Source organism: Micropterus salmoides, unplaced genomic scaffold (assembly GCF_014851395.1).
Source record: "Micropterus salmoides isolate LMB-PRFRI ecotype aquatic unplaced genomic scaffold, ASM1485139v1 Ms_hic_scaffold_1, whole genome shotgun sequence".
NCBI classification, from domain to species: Eukaryota; Metazoa; Chordata; class Actinopteri; order Centrarchiformes; family Centrarchidae; genus Micropterus; species Micropterus salmoides.
In genome coordinates, this window is record NW_024040040.1 from 29,921,375 (window position 1) to 29,936,114 (window position 14,740).

At 40.0% G+C, this 14,740-nt stretch overlaps 1 protein-coding gene across 1 annotated transcript in view; it reads right to left on the bottom strand.

Moving 5' to 3' along the window:
* Positions 1-2,435: 2,435 nt before the first annotated feature.
* The window catches only part of LOC119882129 (microtubule-associated protein 4), a 138,441-nt gene continuing 126,136 nt past the window's right edge, over positions 2,436-14,740 (bottom strand). Inside the window, exons 15-19 of the mRNA XM_038692172.1 lie at positions 11,609-11,701; positions 9,749-9,830; positions 8,405-8,517; positions 6,995-7,187; positions 2,436-6,695 (exon numbers count right to left, since the gene is read on the bottom strand). Of these exons, the coding sequence (XP_038548100.1) occupies positions 6,688-6,695; positions 6,995-7,187; positions 8,405-8,517; positions 9,749-9,830; positions 11,609-11,701 (489 nt within the window). The 3' untranslated portion in view covers positions 2,436-6,687. The remainder of the gene's footprint in view (positions 6,696-6,994; positions 7,188-8,404; positions 8,518-9,748; positions 9,831-11,608; positions 11,702-14,740) is intronic.

Sequence of the window (14,740 nt, forward strand, 5' to 3'; positions counted from 1 at the left end):
AAATTGATTCCCTTTTATGCATTTGGGAATTTTGTCCACTCAGTTCAGTGGAAATCTGTAGAACAAATCTGCAAATATCTCACTACCCACAAACATGTATTTTTACATTTGTGTTGTGTAAAATCACATCCACAAAAAATAGTGCAATTTGCAAATATGCACAATTTACCCTGTACATACGTTTTATTTTCACACAAAAAGTGTTATTTACGCATTTATGGATCTGTTTCTACACATAAAACAATTTTTGCAATTTGTGGGTCACCTTACATTTGTGACTTCCTTTTTACGCATTTGTGGACTTGTCCTTTGTGTAGCCTGAGCACTGAGATCTGTAAAAAGAGATCTGTAAGTGTGAGAGAAGTTTACTAGCTATGATAGATATGAAGAGTGTAAAGAAACATTAACGGCCAACAAAGCCAGGTTAGGATTGTTGGCAGCGCATTATATATATATAAATTTGTAATCATCTTAACAGTGTTCTCGTTGTAATTCTCTATTTAGTATTTTATGGACTCTTCTTTTGTGTGTATTTTGATTAAAATTTAAGGTTACAACTGCATAGTGGGCCCATTGTAATAAAAAAAGAGGGGGCAAGGGGAGAGGGGTAATAATCCTTGAAAAAAGTCATTTTTCATTTACAGGGGCAATTCTCTGACATTATAGTCATACATTTATGAGAAAAACTCTACTCTTCCATGAATTGGGCGTATTCAGAAGAAAACACCACAGTAATCTGGATTTTTTGTGACTTTGCCATGACAGCATACCTCAGGAAAAACCTATCCACCTCTTGTAGTACAGGTTAAAAGTAACTCCTGAAGTTACTTGGATAAGGCAGTTCATTTGCTTCATAGTGCAGGCCACAGGTTGCCATAGAAGAAACACTGTGCATTTGTGACATTAAAATCATGTATTTTATCCTGAAACAAGTTTGCACTGTAACATCAAAGGTAGTTTGGCTCACTAACCTTCAGAACTGGTTCTCTCCAAGGGCCACCTTTTGTATAACATCTATATCAACGAATGCAAAGCCAACGATAGCTCCACTTCTGTCATCTGATTTGCAGATGACACAGAGGTGGTAGGCCTGATCACTACCAACAACACACAGGCCTACATTAACCCGATAGAGGACCTGGCAACCCAGGAACCTGACCTTAACAGCAAGTCGGCAAGACAAAGAAACACCCACACCCAGCACATTCAAAAAATCCAGACAAAGGCTCCTATTCCTCTGACAGCTGTGAAAACTCAAGGTCTCATCCTCCATGCAGCATCACCGCCAGCTGAACGCACCACCAGGACACCTTTTCCCACCCTGCAGCAAACATACACTGCTTCTCATTTCCCTTATTTGTCGTTTCCTCACCCCTCACTTGAACTGGAAGTGATTCCGCTCCGCCATCTTGATAAATCCCAACATCACTGTTTTTTCATACCAGAGTGAAGACAGATCACACCCAAGTGTATAACTGCCAAGTTTTACACTTTACGTTTTATGATTCACTGTCTAGCCTAGTTAAAAAGTCTGAACAACAAAAGGACTACAGACAACATTATACATTTATAAAAACAGATTTACCTTTCTCCATTAACTTTTATTATGGAGATAAAGTCAGAGTCTGTCAGCAAGAAACACTTTTTACATCATTTATTGTCATTTCCATCAGGCCTTCCTACACTTTGAGAAAGTGTTGGTAGCCTATTTGAAACCCTGGCATGATAACGGGCACAGTTTAGTTACAGAATGCAGGGTGTTCTTCACATGCAGGGGTTTGTTAAACAGGTAACAGCTACAGAGAGAAAACATGCTGCTCAGTGATAATTGTGAGACTTTGTTAGTATCAGCACCGCATGTGTGCAGACACAAACTCCATCAAAAGTCTCTCCAGCTGTTAGAGCCGACTGAAAGCTGATCCAGCTGTGATCAGCTGCCGCTGTCATCAGAAACTGACATCACTTCATGTGATGCTTTGGAGGAAAGGACATCTCTTTTAACATTTTTCCTTGTTCCTTCTCTCCTCGCATGAAAAAGACGCAAGTAACGGAAATGTGGATGCAATTAAGAGAATTGAGAAGCACCCCAGGAGTTTAGTTTGTCAAGATATACTGTTGTTTTGACATCAGCTATAGTAGCAGGATAGTTGTGAGTATCACTTTTTGGAGCTTGTGTGCTCGTTCTGATTAACAGTCTCGCCCTTCCTGTATGTTAGCTTTGAAGCAGCATCAACAGTTTCCTAAATAACTTCTCTAGCGCTTCTGTTATTGTTTGCGCTATATCATGGCATTTGTAAAGGTTTTGGACTTCGCTGACCCATAAGGTTCTATTTTAAAAATAGTAGTGGAGTTAGCGCTGCCCAATGTAAAATCAGCCCACTGAAAACACCTGTGTGGTCCTTTGATATTTCAAACAAAAGAAAGTTAAACACATGAGAATTTTAGTCCATTTTATTTCATGTTCAACAATCACATCACTAATTAACAAGTAATCACAATTAACACTTTATTTTCAAACCAAAAAATAAAATTCAAATGAATGGAAAAGATAAAATAACAAAAAAACAAGGAGGTTCTTTAAACTATATAAGTCGCCCAGTTAACACACCTCATTGTTTTTCATCATGCTTTGCAGGTACAGTATGTGTTTATTAGCTAGTGTCGCTCTTGTATGTCTGGTATGCATGCCATGGCTGTAGATGAAGCTCTACAATGTTCCTTGGATATATTACTGATGAGCATTTATTACACAAACCTCAAAACTAAACTTAACCTTCTTAACCTAGACAAAGATATGTTAGGGATATGTGATTTTTTCAGGACTGCTGTTTTTGAGTGCCATAGGTAGCAGCCAATATTTTGATATGCAGTAAACAAATTCATAGGCCGATACATTGACCTTTACACTTAGTGCTTGCTTGGACAAGAAATTCCCTGTGCCCACTGTGATGTAAATTGTCGTGATTCAAGTGCATTAGCTTTAGTCCCATTCAGCTTTGTTCTTTAATCATGTAAACCTGCAGAGGTCACTGTGTCCTGAACGATAAATTTACCAGCTAGTCAGAACATTCTTCATCTATAGACTGCTTGCGGCATGAACTGTGTGTAAGCATTATTGTGCACTACAAAATAAAAAATAAAAAATCAAGCTTTATGTTGCCAGATCGACATTTCTTAATAAAGCTGCTGTTAGAGTGCTTAAATAAAATCTATCTAAGTAAATTTTACTTAAGCACTAACAGCAGCTTGACTATAAGTGTTGTATTGGGTTCAGATCTTGTTGTGCACACCCTTGGACACAGTTTGTGAAACTGGCTGGTCACAAATCAAAAGTATAATCCCTTTAATCAGGTAAGCAGACCCACCGTGAGGCTACAGGAACACAACGATAAATACATATACAAAAGTGTTGCGTCTTTAGTACAATATATCTCATAAGATTTTCTTTCACTTCAGTGGCCCCTTTCTAATGAAAAAGGCAGACCTTTTCAATTTGTCAGACTAATAATCAGAATAATAGTCATGATAAAACACTTTCTCCCCTTAGAACCATGAAGGTACATGGACATAAAAACGGTATTGAACAATCCATAAACCCCCCCACCCACCAAACCCCCCTGATGCTATACTGTCTTTTTTTAGGGCCAAAAAGAGTGCATCAACAACAAAATATCTATATACATCCGTGTGCAATTTCATAGGTAATGGTAAGTAAAAACTCTGGGGTAAAAGCAAAGCTAAAACCTGGTTGTGGATAGGCACCAGGACAAATTTAACTAGGCAGCAGCCGTGGCACAAACAAAGCAAGTGACCTATTTGATTCCGTCACTCAATGCTCAACTGGCAAACAAGCATTCAAACATCTGCATTTGGAACATTCCCACTTTTAGAAGACATTAATTAATATTGCCCGTTTCTGTCCAAAAAATTGACATTTTGTAAAAGCCTTAATTTTCTTATATAAAGAAAAAAAAAAAAAGATTTTATGAAGGGTTTCCACTGTAAAGCAAAATAATTACAAATTCTGAGTTGAACTGCGTTTTATGATTGAAAAGTAGAGGAAAAATGAGGCCACTGTAATTAAGTTTATTGCTCTATTCATGTCATCATGCAAAAGGTCATTCATAATTAAGTCATTTATGATCACTTGTTCAGAGACGGGTGATGGTTAATTAAATACAACCACTCCATCACGGTGAGCCCTCTTTGATATATTAAAGCAATAAGGTGCAATTTAGTTCTGTCAAGGCTTCTTTACAAATGATTACTATTACAATTTGAATAGAAAAACTCAGGAGTGTTTTTGTAGTTTGATGTCGGAGCAGTCAATGGAGCTTTGGGCTTTAAATTTAAAAATGAAGACCTGAAAATCAACAAAATCTGCCAAGGTATGTGCCATAATCCTGCTTGATTTTTGTTGAATTTTCTTTATTGGCAATCTTTACTAAAATTAAACAAAAGTGTAACGCAAACACAATCAAAACTGGAAGTCATATATACTGTATGCTATCATTTGCACTGGTGACTGAACTTTATTGGGATCAACCGAAATGTGTCCATAGCGTCGACAAGTTAAAACAACGGTTGGGATCAAATGTTTGGTGAGATTCATGATCTTCTTTGATGTTATTCGATAGCCTGATTTTTATTAAGTAAATAATAGTCATACTGGTTTAAATAAAGAACTTGATATTAGCCTATTTCCCATCTTTGCTGAGCAAGAGTTTTGTGAGAAAGGAATTAAAGGCCGGTCCCAAATAGAGGTAGGGTGAGTCCAGTGATTAAAGCAAATAAAAGATCGGCCTATTAATTGATGTTTTACGGTAACAACATATCAACTTTGTAGGATTGCCCCAGAGATACACATATGGTAAAACTACAACACTTTGAGTCATACTGCACATAGGCTTTCAGCCCTGGGCATGATATAAAATGATCTGCCAATGCATTATAAAGGCAATAATTGAATACATTGTTACAAAAGAAGAAGATAAAGCCACATCATGTTCCACTGCCATTACTTCAACAAGAAAGTGCCCTACACATGTTAACTATGTTTTTGTATTCAGTCGAACCTTTCTCAACTGCCCAACAACATGCTACCATAACCCTCACAGCAATGTTCTATGTCCATTCAGTTAACTATGATATTTTCTTTCTCTGAGCAGTTTTTGGCTTGAGCCTGCATCGTCCACATTTATTGCAATATTCAGGTAAGAAGGACAGGAGGCACATATGAGACACACAGCTCCTTTGACTTCAGAGACGTTTGCTATCTGCGACATTTAGACATCTTCCTCATCTCCCTCTGGACTGCAGGCTCAGCTTCTCTAGTTTAGCAAACTCCCTCTATTGCCTTTCAAACACTTTTCAACATGTCTTTCACTTTTTGTCATAAACATATCCATTTTCAGCCTTGGCAGCACTTACTTTCTTCCTCCCTCTGAATATCATTTCCTTCACTGTGTGTCTTGGTAATCTGTGCGTGTTTCCAAGAGTTATCTGAGTGCTACTGGGAAAAACGACCACCCACTGAATTGCTTGTACAGGAAGACAAATACAATAAATAAATAAAACATTGTTTTAAAATATAGAAACTAGGAAGAAAGAAAGAAAACGAGAAAAACAGAAGATCCGAACAGAACACGAAAGCAAAATTTTTAACATCTTTGTCACTCAAACACATCATCACGAACACAGAGAATACAGACTTAAACAGCCTAAAATGCTTCAAACAGCCTACTTGTTGTCTAGCTTTTTTTGTCAGCTTGTTTATCGTAAGTGATATTAAGGAGAGAAGAAGCGATGAAGCAGATGAGATGGATAATGAATTACCATGATGTTATTGAAGAAGAGAGTAAGTGGTTATTGGGAACAGCCTCAAAGGTCACAAGGAAAAGAGACGATATGTGTATGATAGTCATAGGTGAGTCCGAGAGGATTTCTGTGCTGCTCAGTTGACATATGAATTGCACGCTGCTGTTATTTGGTGTGTGGAGGTGAGGGTCGGAGTCCACCACCAGGCTGTGGGTAAAGAGGATCCATGTAATTGATTCCAGGTCAGCCAACTTTGAGAAGACACAACCAAATATGTGAGAAAAGCCCCTCATTTTCCTCCACGCAGATTCCTACCAAGGCCCAAGCTTAGTCTACAGTCACTTCAGCCAAAAATAGGAAGGTAGGGATGGCAATGATGGCGCATGATGATGAGCTCAGATGTGAGAGAAGAAGCATGATAACATTAAGTTTTGATACTAGAGTGGTAGAACTGTTGGATGATTAAAACATTTGTAACGACAGATTTAAGATAAATGGGGTTTTCGGAGGGGCAGAGGATCTGACACAGCTCGCAGAAGCCAATGATTCAACGAGGGAGACACCACGAGGAGTCCGGTTTTGGTTCTGGTGTAGAGAAAAGAAGGAACCGAGTGGGTGGGAACTGTTGATGTCCTTGTGGGGGGGGGGGGGGGGGGGGGGCTGGCCAGGGGATGATGTCAGCGCCGTGGTCCGTGCGAAAGCGAGCGTTCCAGAGGAAGTTGAGCTCGAAACACTCAATCTGCAGCAGAAAGGTTGGAAAGAAAAGGGCAGAAAAGACAGGGAAGAAGAAAGTTAGATAGGAAAAGGTGGGGCAGGGGAGGAGGTGATGTTGTCAGGGATTGAGATGAGGAGGGCAGAGGGACAGCAGAATTAGATGCCTGCAAGATAAGAAGTCAAAAGATGATGGTTTGATCAGGTGCTTTGGACTGCAGACAACCTGAATACAGCACAAACAGAGATACAGATTTACACTAAGTCACAAATACTTTATGATGAACAATTTGAAATTAGTTAAGGAAAAACTTCCACACCGTTAGTACATTGTAATACAGTATGCTATGTTTCAGATGTTTCCTGGCAACAGGATACTGTTACCCTTGCATTTCCTCCCTCCGTGTTTGCTACATGGGAATCAAACCCTTCACTTACAGCAGATGAACCACACACACAAACATACTTGTCTCTGGGATGAGTGAGTCCAGAGCTTGGGGCTCCTGGAGGCCTTCACTACCACAGGTAGCCCCCTGCTTCAGCCCATTCTCCTGGGCAGCAGGGCCCTCTGCCAGTCCTGGCTCGGAGCCTGGGGCTGAGGCTGTGGTGCCACTCAAAGGAGTCCCGTTCCCCTCCGTTGTCTCCTGGGCCTCCTCAGCCTAGAAATAAATAGCGAGGGTCAATTGCTAAAACGAAGCCTTCAACAATGTGCAGTATGACAAAAAAATATATGGTGTTTTTTTTTTTTATTAAACCATGTAAACCTGTTCTGGTACAACCCCTAAATAGGATTTTGAACCTGAAAATTTGCATCATACCTTCTCTTTAAGGAAATCTAAGGGACTTCACTAAGGTAAAGCCCTCAATCATCATTGTATGTTTTACTCCAGGGCCATCTAGGACCTTGGCACTCTGGGTAAACTCCCATCATATATTTGCCCCTTGATTACACAAAGATCAGACTCTAGCCATTACTTGAGACCACAAGATGTGGTCTTGTTGTCTGTTCCTGGTGTATGGATGGACCTGGGAGAGAAAGCTTTCATGTAATGTGTAACATTAGGAAATAAAGTCTTGCTAGCAGTTCTCCATGTACAACAACAAACTCCTCTCCCAGACTTCAGTTTCTTTTAGAAATAAATGGTGTCACATGAAGTCTCTTGTAGGGATCCTTTCTGTGATGTTGCATGATGTTGTATAACAGTCTGAGATTGTCAGTGGCAAAAGAAGCACTTTTTGAAGGCGTAATTTTGTCGGGTGCAATTGCTCTGAAGGAATACGTTGCAGCCACTGCAGGCTGAAGCCATCGACTTCACGGATTCTAGAACGTCTTGTAGCTACTAGTCATTTAGAAACCAAAATGTGTAAAAATAGGGCCCAGGTTTAAAAATACTACATAATATTAAATTACCCTTTAAAACTCTAGGATCCCAGAGTTAAATCTGATCTCTCATTCAGGGAAATTGGTCATACGCTTACAAAAACTGTTCACAGCAACATACAATATGGGTCTACTCATACAAAAGAAGTATTGTATGAGTAGACCCATATTCAGAAAATATTTGTGAGTAGATGTGCAGTTGTACATGTTTTATATTCACATGAGGGCGTTTCAGCTGGACACATTGGCTCAATAGTATTTTATGCATATAATAAAGAAAGTGAATCACACAATGCACATTTTGTTTTCATCATGACCTGGACCACTATCAGTAAACTGCAATTAGTATCAAAACAACTCTCCAAAATCTACACATACTTGTTATGGGAATTTTCATTTGCTAATTTACTGTGAAATCTGATTCATCTTCATTGGCTGACTCATAAAGTAACAGTGTTCACAGACAAAATATTTCGTCATGTGTGATAATCTCACCTTGATGTTTCCTCCACCAGGTGAATGGCTCACATTGTCCACGGAGCCCACTTTGGACTGAGCCTTTTCCCTAAAACTCACCTTGTGGGACTCAATCTTCACGTCACCACCACCTGCAGCACACATGGATAATTAGTCTGATGATCATACACATGCCTGCATTGACACAAGTTACATATTTATGAGCATGTGCAAAATAGATAGATCTTCTACACAGCCTTTTCAGGTCAAGTCAAGAATTAGATAATCTTGTGTTCATATACACTGCTGAAAAACTCAAAAAGAAAGGGACACTTAATCATCACGTTATAACATCATGTCAATTAGACTTCAGGGAAGTCAATCTGCAGGTTCACACTGAGTGCACGGTGAATGTTATGCTGCCAGCATCGTCTTGCAGCATGACCGGTTTGACGGTGGGTCAGTGATGGTCTGGGGAGGCATATCCTTGGAGGGTTGCACGGACCTCCACCTGTTAGCCAACAGTACCCTGACTGCTTAGTTGTCACGAGTGCACACATGCACATGGGGCCCAAACACTCTGAGTTACATTATGAGTTGCCATGATGAAAGTCACACAAGTTGGGTCAGCCTGTGGTTTAAATTTCTCTCAGACGGTTTTTATGTAATTTTGTTTTATTATTATAGAATGTACAGTAAAGATTTTGAACATAAAACAATTTTGTCCATTTGGATCAGATGTGTAAATTAGGTGTTCCCCTAATTTTTTGGAGCAGTATATATTAGTTTAAATGTTGTTGCTGGAGATGAGTGATAATGCAATCCAAATTAATACACTAAATAAAACAAACCTTTCATGCTTACTGTAAACAACAATGGCGACCCAACATTTCCCAACAATTTCTAAGAACCTGTTTGAGTTTGATGCTTAAAATATTCACATGAAAGAAAGTCTGATTTAATAGTTCTGAATTTCAGTGCAACATAATCACAACATAAATGAGGGATTAAGAGGGATTTTTATACATTTAATATGTATATATAATGGATCCAATACATACAGTTGCATATACACTCACTTGCCAATAGTTACACCTAGCTAAAACAAATGCCAGGTAATCCAACAGCCCTGCAGTACATTGCACTGTAGTATACTTGAAAAGTATTTCTAATATTTCCTCTAACCTCACTGATATAAATGGGGTGGACAATGTGAATCAAAACATGATAAGCCCCATGAAGGCAAGATTTATTGCAGGACTGTTGTATTAGACTGGATTCATTTTAGCCAGTATACATGGACATGGCTTTTGAGCATAAGTATTAAATAGTAAAAATAAAAGTGATGGATCAGCTAACACAGTTGGCAATTTTCCAGCTCACCAGGCTTGTGCTTGATGTTGTCCTTCGAGCCACACTTTGACGTCACCTTACTCAGATCCACCTTCTTGCTGAGTATCTGCACCTGTCAAATGTCACAGAGGCCTTTTTATCATGAGTGTTTAAAACATTCTACAGGGTCCCTTGATAGTTTTATTTTTTAAGGTCTATTTCTTGTTCAGACAGTGGTCGTGCATGCAGATGTTGTGACCAGAAGCTCCCCCCAAACTTATACTTTTGTTTTAATTTGTTTTGTTTTTTTAAATTTTATTACTGAAGGACATATTACTTTTGACAGAAATGCACATGGGGATTGGTTTAAGTGCAGTCAACCTTGAACTGATCACGGAATCGCCTGTCACGGCAACTAGATCAGCTGGACCAAACGTCACCACAAGCGGTGTGATCAAACCAAGAAGAGAGGAAAGAGAGCCAGGATAAGCGCTAAGCATCACACACACCTCCATTCTGATGAAGTGCTTCGAGGAACTGGTTCTCTAGCACATAAAAACAACATCCCAGTTAGCCTGAACCTTCAACAGTTCGCATTCAGAACCAAGAGATCCACAGAGGATGCCATCTCCACTGCCCTCCACTCAGCCTTCACACACCTTGAGAAAAACAACACCTTAACATTAGATTGCTGGTTGATTTCAGCTTAGCATCAACACAATCGCCCCTGTGAAACCGAGCACTCTGGGCTTAAGTACCACACTCTGGACTGGATATTGGAGCTCCTTCTCAATTTTAGATTGTTGATTTATGGAAAAGGGAGGCAAAGACATACACCCCGTCTACATCAGTGGAGCTGAGGTGAAGCAGGTGATAGTTTCAAGTTCCTGGGAATCAGCATCACAGAGAACCTGACATGGTCATCTCACAATTTCACACTGGTAAAGAATGCTAAGAAATGGCTGTGTATTTCTTAAGGAAACTTAAGAAGGCAAAATTCTTAACTTCAGCAATAGAAAGCATCCTGATAAGAAACGTCACAAATTTAAATGGTGTTCACAGCCCAGGACAGGGGGGCTCTGCAGCGGGTTATTAAAAAAAACGCTCAGAAGATCATTGGTACCAATCTACCGAGCTTTATAGATCTTGATTTATCGGTGCGGTGAGGTGTCAGAGGCGCAGAGCCCAGAGGATCGTAAAAGACAGTACCCACCCCAGCCACAGCTTGTTCACCCTGCTGCCTTCTGGCAAAAGATCCAGAAGTATCTGTTGCTTTATCACCAGACTACAGAGCAGCTTCTTCCTTCAGACTGTGAAATTCCTCCTAATTTTGTAAAGATGGCAGGATCACCCTGGCACAGACAGGGTAAAAATGCCAGACACCAAAAAGACAGACAGCATCATTTCACGAAACCAGTAATGCCAACTTTATCTCTCTGTGGTACTGTCCTCATAGAACCAGACAACAGAGACAGAGACAGTTAGAGGCCAATGCTGCACATTTGTTTAGTGAGTTAGTGACAGAGCAGTACAATACAGGAAAAGTTTAAGGAAGCTAGGCAGTGTGAAGCGGGTTCTGGGGAAGGGCTGGAACCTCAGGCTTGCTAGCATGCTGTCCAATAATCCCCTCAACCTCCAAAGGTCAAACCAAGAACAGGACTACATATCATTGGCTATGACTACTGTAGCTTGACACCTGTCATATACTGTACAACTTACTCACGCAGGCACTGATAAGGACTGAGGGCTCTTATTTTATTTGATTAGCTTCCGTCTTTAGGAGCGAAAGAGAGACGGAAACTTAAAATGTAATCTTTGCTCAGTTTCCTTCTAGCCATTTCATCAAGTCATATTAGTTTGACTAATTGGCCGATGCATGTGAGCTCTGGTTGTAGACCAGGAAGTACTTACATTCCCTCCACCAGGAACATGCTTCATATTGTCCTTGGAGCCCAAGCGTGAAGTGACGTGGCTGAAGTCCACCTTTTTGGAGACTATCTGAACCTACATGGACACAGCATAGCAGCAATGCAAGTTGGGAGTGGAGAGCAGAGGAGAGCAAGGAAGGGAAGGGGTGACAAAAGAGGAAATGAAGGGAAAGGAGAAGAGATAAGAAAAGTCGAGAATGCAAGATAATATAAGAGGGGAATAGAAAAGATAACAGACGACATGAGGATTAAAACAAAAAGAGGAGAGGAGAAGTCACCAATTACAGGTAGGGTTAGAAAGGAAAGGACAGAAGGAAGGAGCAAGGTTCACCTGGGCAAAATCAAACATGGCTACAAACATCTTAACTATCTAAGGTGCGCTAGATATCAACTGGTGTTTAAATGCTGTTTAACCTATGTATGGACTAAAGTAGAGCAGAAGCTACTGAATGCCACACATAATCTATTTTATAGAGCACACACACACATGCAGCACTACAATAAAAATGTTATTAACACAGATTAACAACTGACTACACCAATATTAGAGTGGCTCTATGTAGTTTTCAGCAGCCACTAGCAGTTTGGTTTTCAGATTTCAACCTGGTGTGCGCTTGTACGCATGCTCGAACTTATGAGCGAGCATAATTTATCACACAGAGACGAAAACACCGCGAGACAGCTTTATACAACATGCTGGAAAGTCATTTAAACTCTCACTGCAAAGTTACAGTAAGTTATCAGCTTGAGGTTAAAGTAATCCATGCTCATTGCTTGAAAACGTTACATTGACTGCATTTAGTTGACGTGACACATCGGCATTTGCTCCCCTGCCTGATTTTCAATCACTACATGTGTATCTTTTATCGCAGGCTCAGCAATGTGAGCACAGCTAAACGTATTGAATGATAACAAAACAGTTAGTGAGCTGGACTGAATATTATAAATGAGATTGTTGCCACACTTTCTACCGTTGTAACGTTACTGTAGTGAATGGCTCTTTCACTGTGTTGTTGTCCTGCGCCGTTATGTTGTTTTATTGTATATTATGTCGGTCACCTAAGTTACAGCAACTGAGAGGTGGAGAAGCTGTGTATCTGAGTATCGGTAAAACAACAAAAAATCTAAATTGAACGTTACGAAGTAAACGGTAGATCTTTGCTAAAGCAGCTGGCTGCTCCTGCCTTGCTTGAAGGAAACTCATAAGCTTTACAACATAACATCCTCAATGTGTTAAGAGTTTTTTGAGATAGTTTTCAAGTAGATATAGCCAACCTGCAAGAAGTGGTTCACCACAGCATAGAGGTAGTCACTTCCTGTTGCCAATAGGTGCTGCTATGACTATGAGTGAATATTAGCTTGAAGATGTGTTCAGGGCGGAACTCTTATCAAACATGTAAAGTTTGGTGAAGATGTGAGCATGTACACTGACGTTACAACAACTTCCTGTTTCATGGTGAATCATCGATTTTGGATGCCAAACGTAAACAATGGGTTTAGACCACACAGCGAAAATTGTAAGTGGATCAGACTAATTCTGTAGGAGGAGTTCATTATAGTACAGAGCATGTAAACTGCCAAAAATGACCAGTAAATCCAAAATGGCCAACTTCCTGTTGGGTTAAGGCAATGGCTCCAAGAGGCTTTTTTGATACATGTGCCGCAGAAATTACGTACATGTAGGTGAAACATGCTGCGGGGGCTGCTTTGACGAAGGTGATTTCCTGTTACCAGTAGGTGGTGCTATGACTATGGGTGGAAATTGGCATGTAGATGTGTTCAGGGCGGGACTGTTATCAAACATGTAAAATTTGGTACAGATTTGAGCATCTACAATCAAGTTACAACAACTTCCTGTGTCATGACGAAGCGTGGAACTTCGCCGCCACACCACTGCCACACTGTTAACTGAAAACTCACACATTTGACAATATGGCTTCATCAATGTGTTAAGGGTTTTCTGGGACAGTTTTAAAGTTGATAAGGCCAAACTGTTAGGAGTAGTACATTACAGCATAAAACATGTCATTTCCTGTTGCCAGCAGGTGGCGCTATGACTTTGAGTGAATCTTGGCATGTGGATGTGTTCATGGCCAGACTGTTATCATACATGTCAATTTGTATGTACACTGAAGTTATAACAACTTCCTGTTTTGTGGATAACCGTTGATTTTTTTAAATTTGAAGTCTGTCACATCAAGTACAAAGTGCGTAAATCGCCAAAAATGAAACAAAAAAAATAAACTCCTTCAGTTCCAATAGGGTCCTTGTACGTTTCATGCTCGGGCCCTACATATATTTCATATGTTAGCAGAAATGTTTAATTGTCCAGTAGGATGAAAGCCAACTCTGTGTCAGTTTTGTCAGTTTCAAAACAAAGTGGCGGTCTCTCCGTGACTCAAGCCTTTTTGATGTTGACTGTGTTTTCACGCAAGGTCGATCTGATTCTCATTTGTCTTGACAGGCTCCAGCACATCAAACTTTGTTGGTTTTTATCTTTACATGGAGTCTGTGTTGTGCTGGGAGCTGAGATTACATTTAGATTAGATTACAGCTCCTTCACACACAGCACACACGGCAATTAAAAAGTGATTCATTTCATTAAAAAAATACCCCCTTTGATACTATAGTTACATGTCAAGTTAGACTGCTAGATCTTACAAACCAAATCTGGCACAGAAAACATAATGGATCCAAGTTAATGGTTACAATTCTAGTAAAACTTACATGATTGCATGTTTGTCTTCTTCAATAAGACACTGACAGACCCACCAACTCCACACAGTCACAGATTTATCAGTCGTGAGCTCCAGCTCAGAGCCATAACACTAACGCTATCCCCACTGACCTCTTACACAAGTAAAAGACTAACCAGCAGGAGTCGCTAATGCAGCAACTAGGACGTGATCCTTCACCTGCTTCCTGCTGAAAAAACACTGCCAGAGGCAGGGTAATACAGGCCTCCACCGCCGGAGGACTGTAGTAGTGGAATAGAGATTTTATGCATTCTAGATCACAGGTACCATGGAAGTAGAGTATAAAAGCTGCTTTAAATTGAGCCTTTTTGCATTACAAGATAAAAAAAACCCAATGGCCACTGCTAAGATCTGATAAA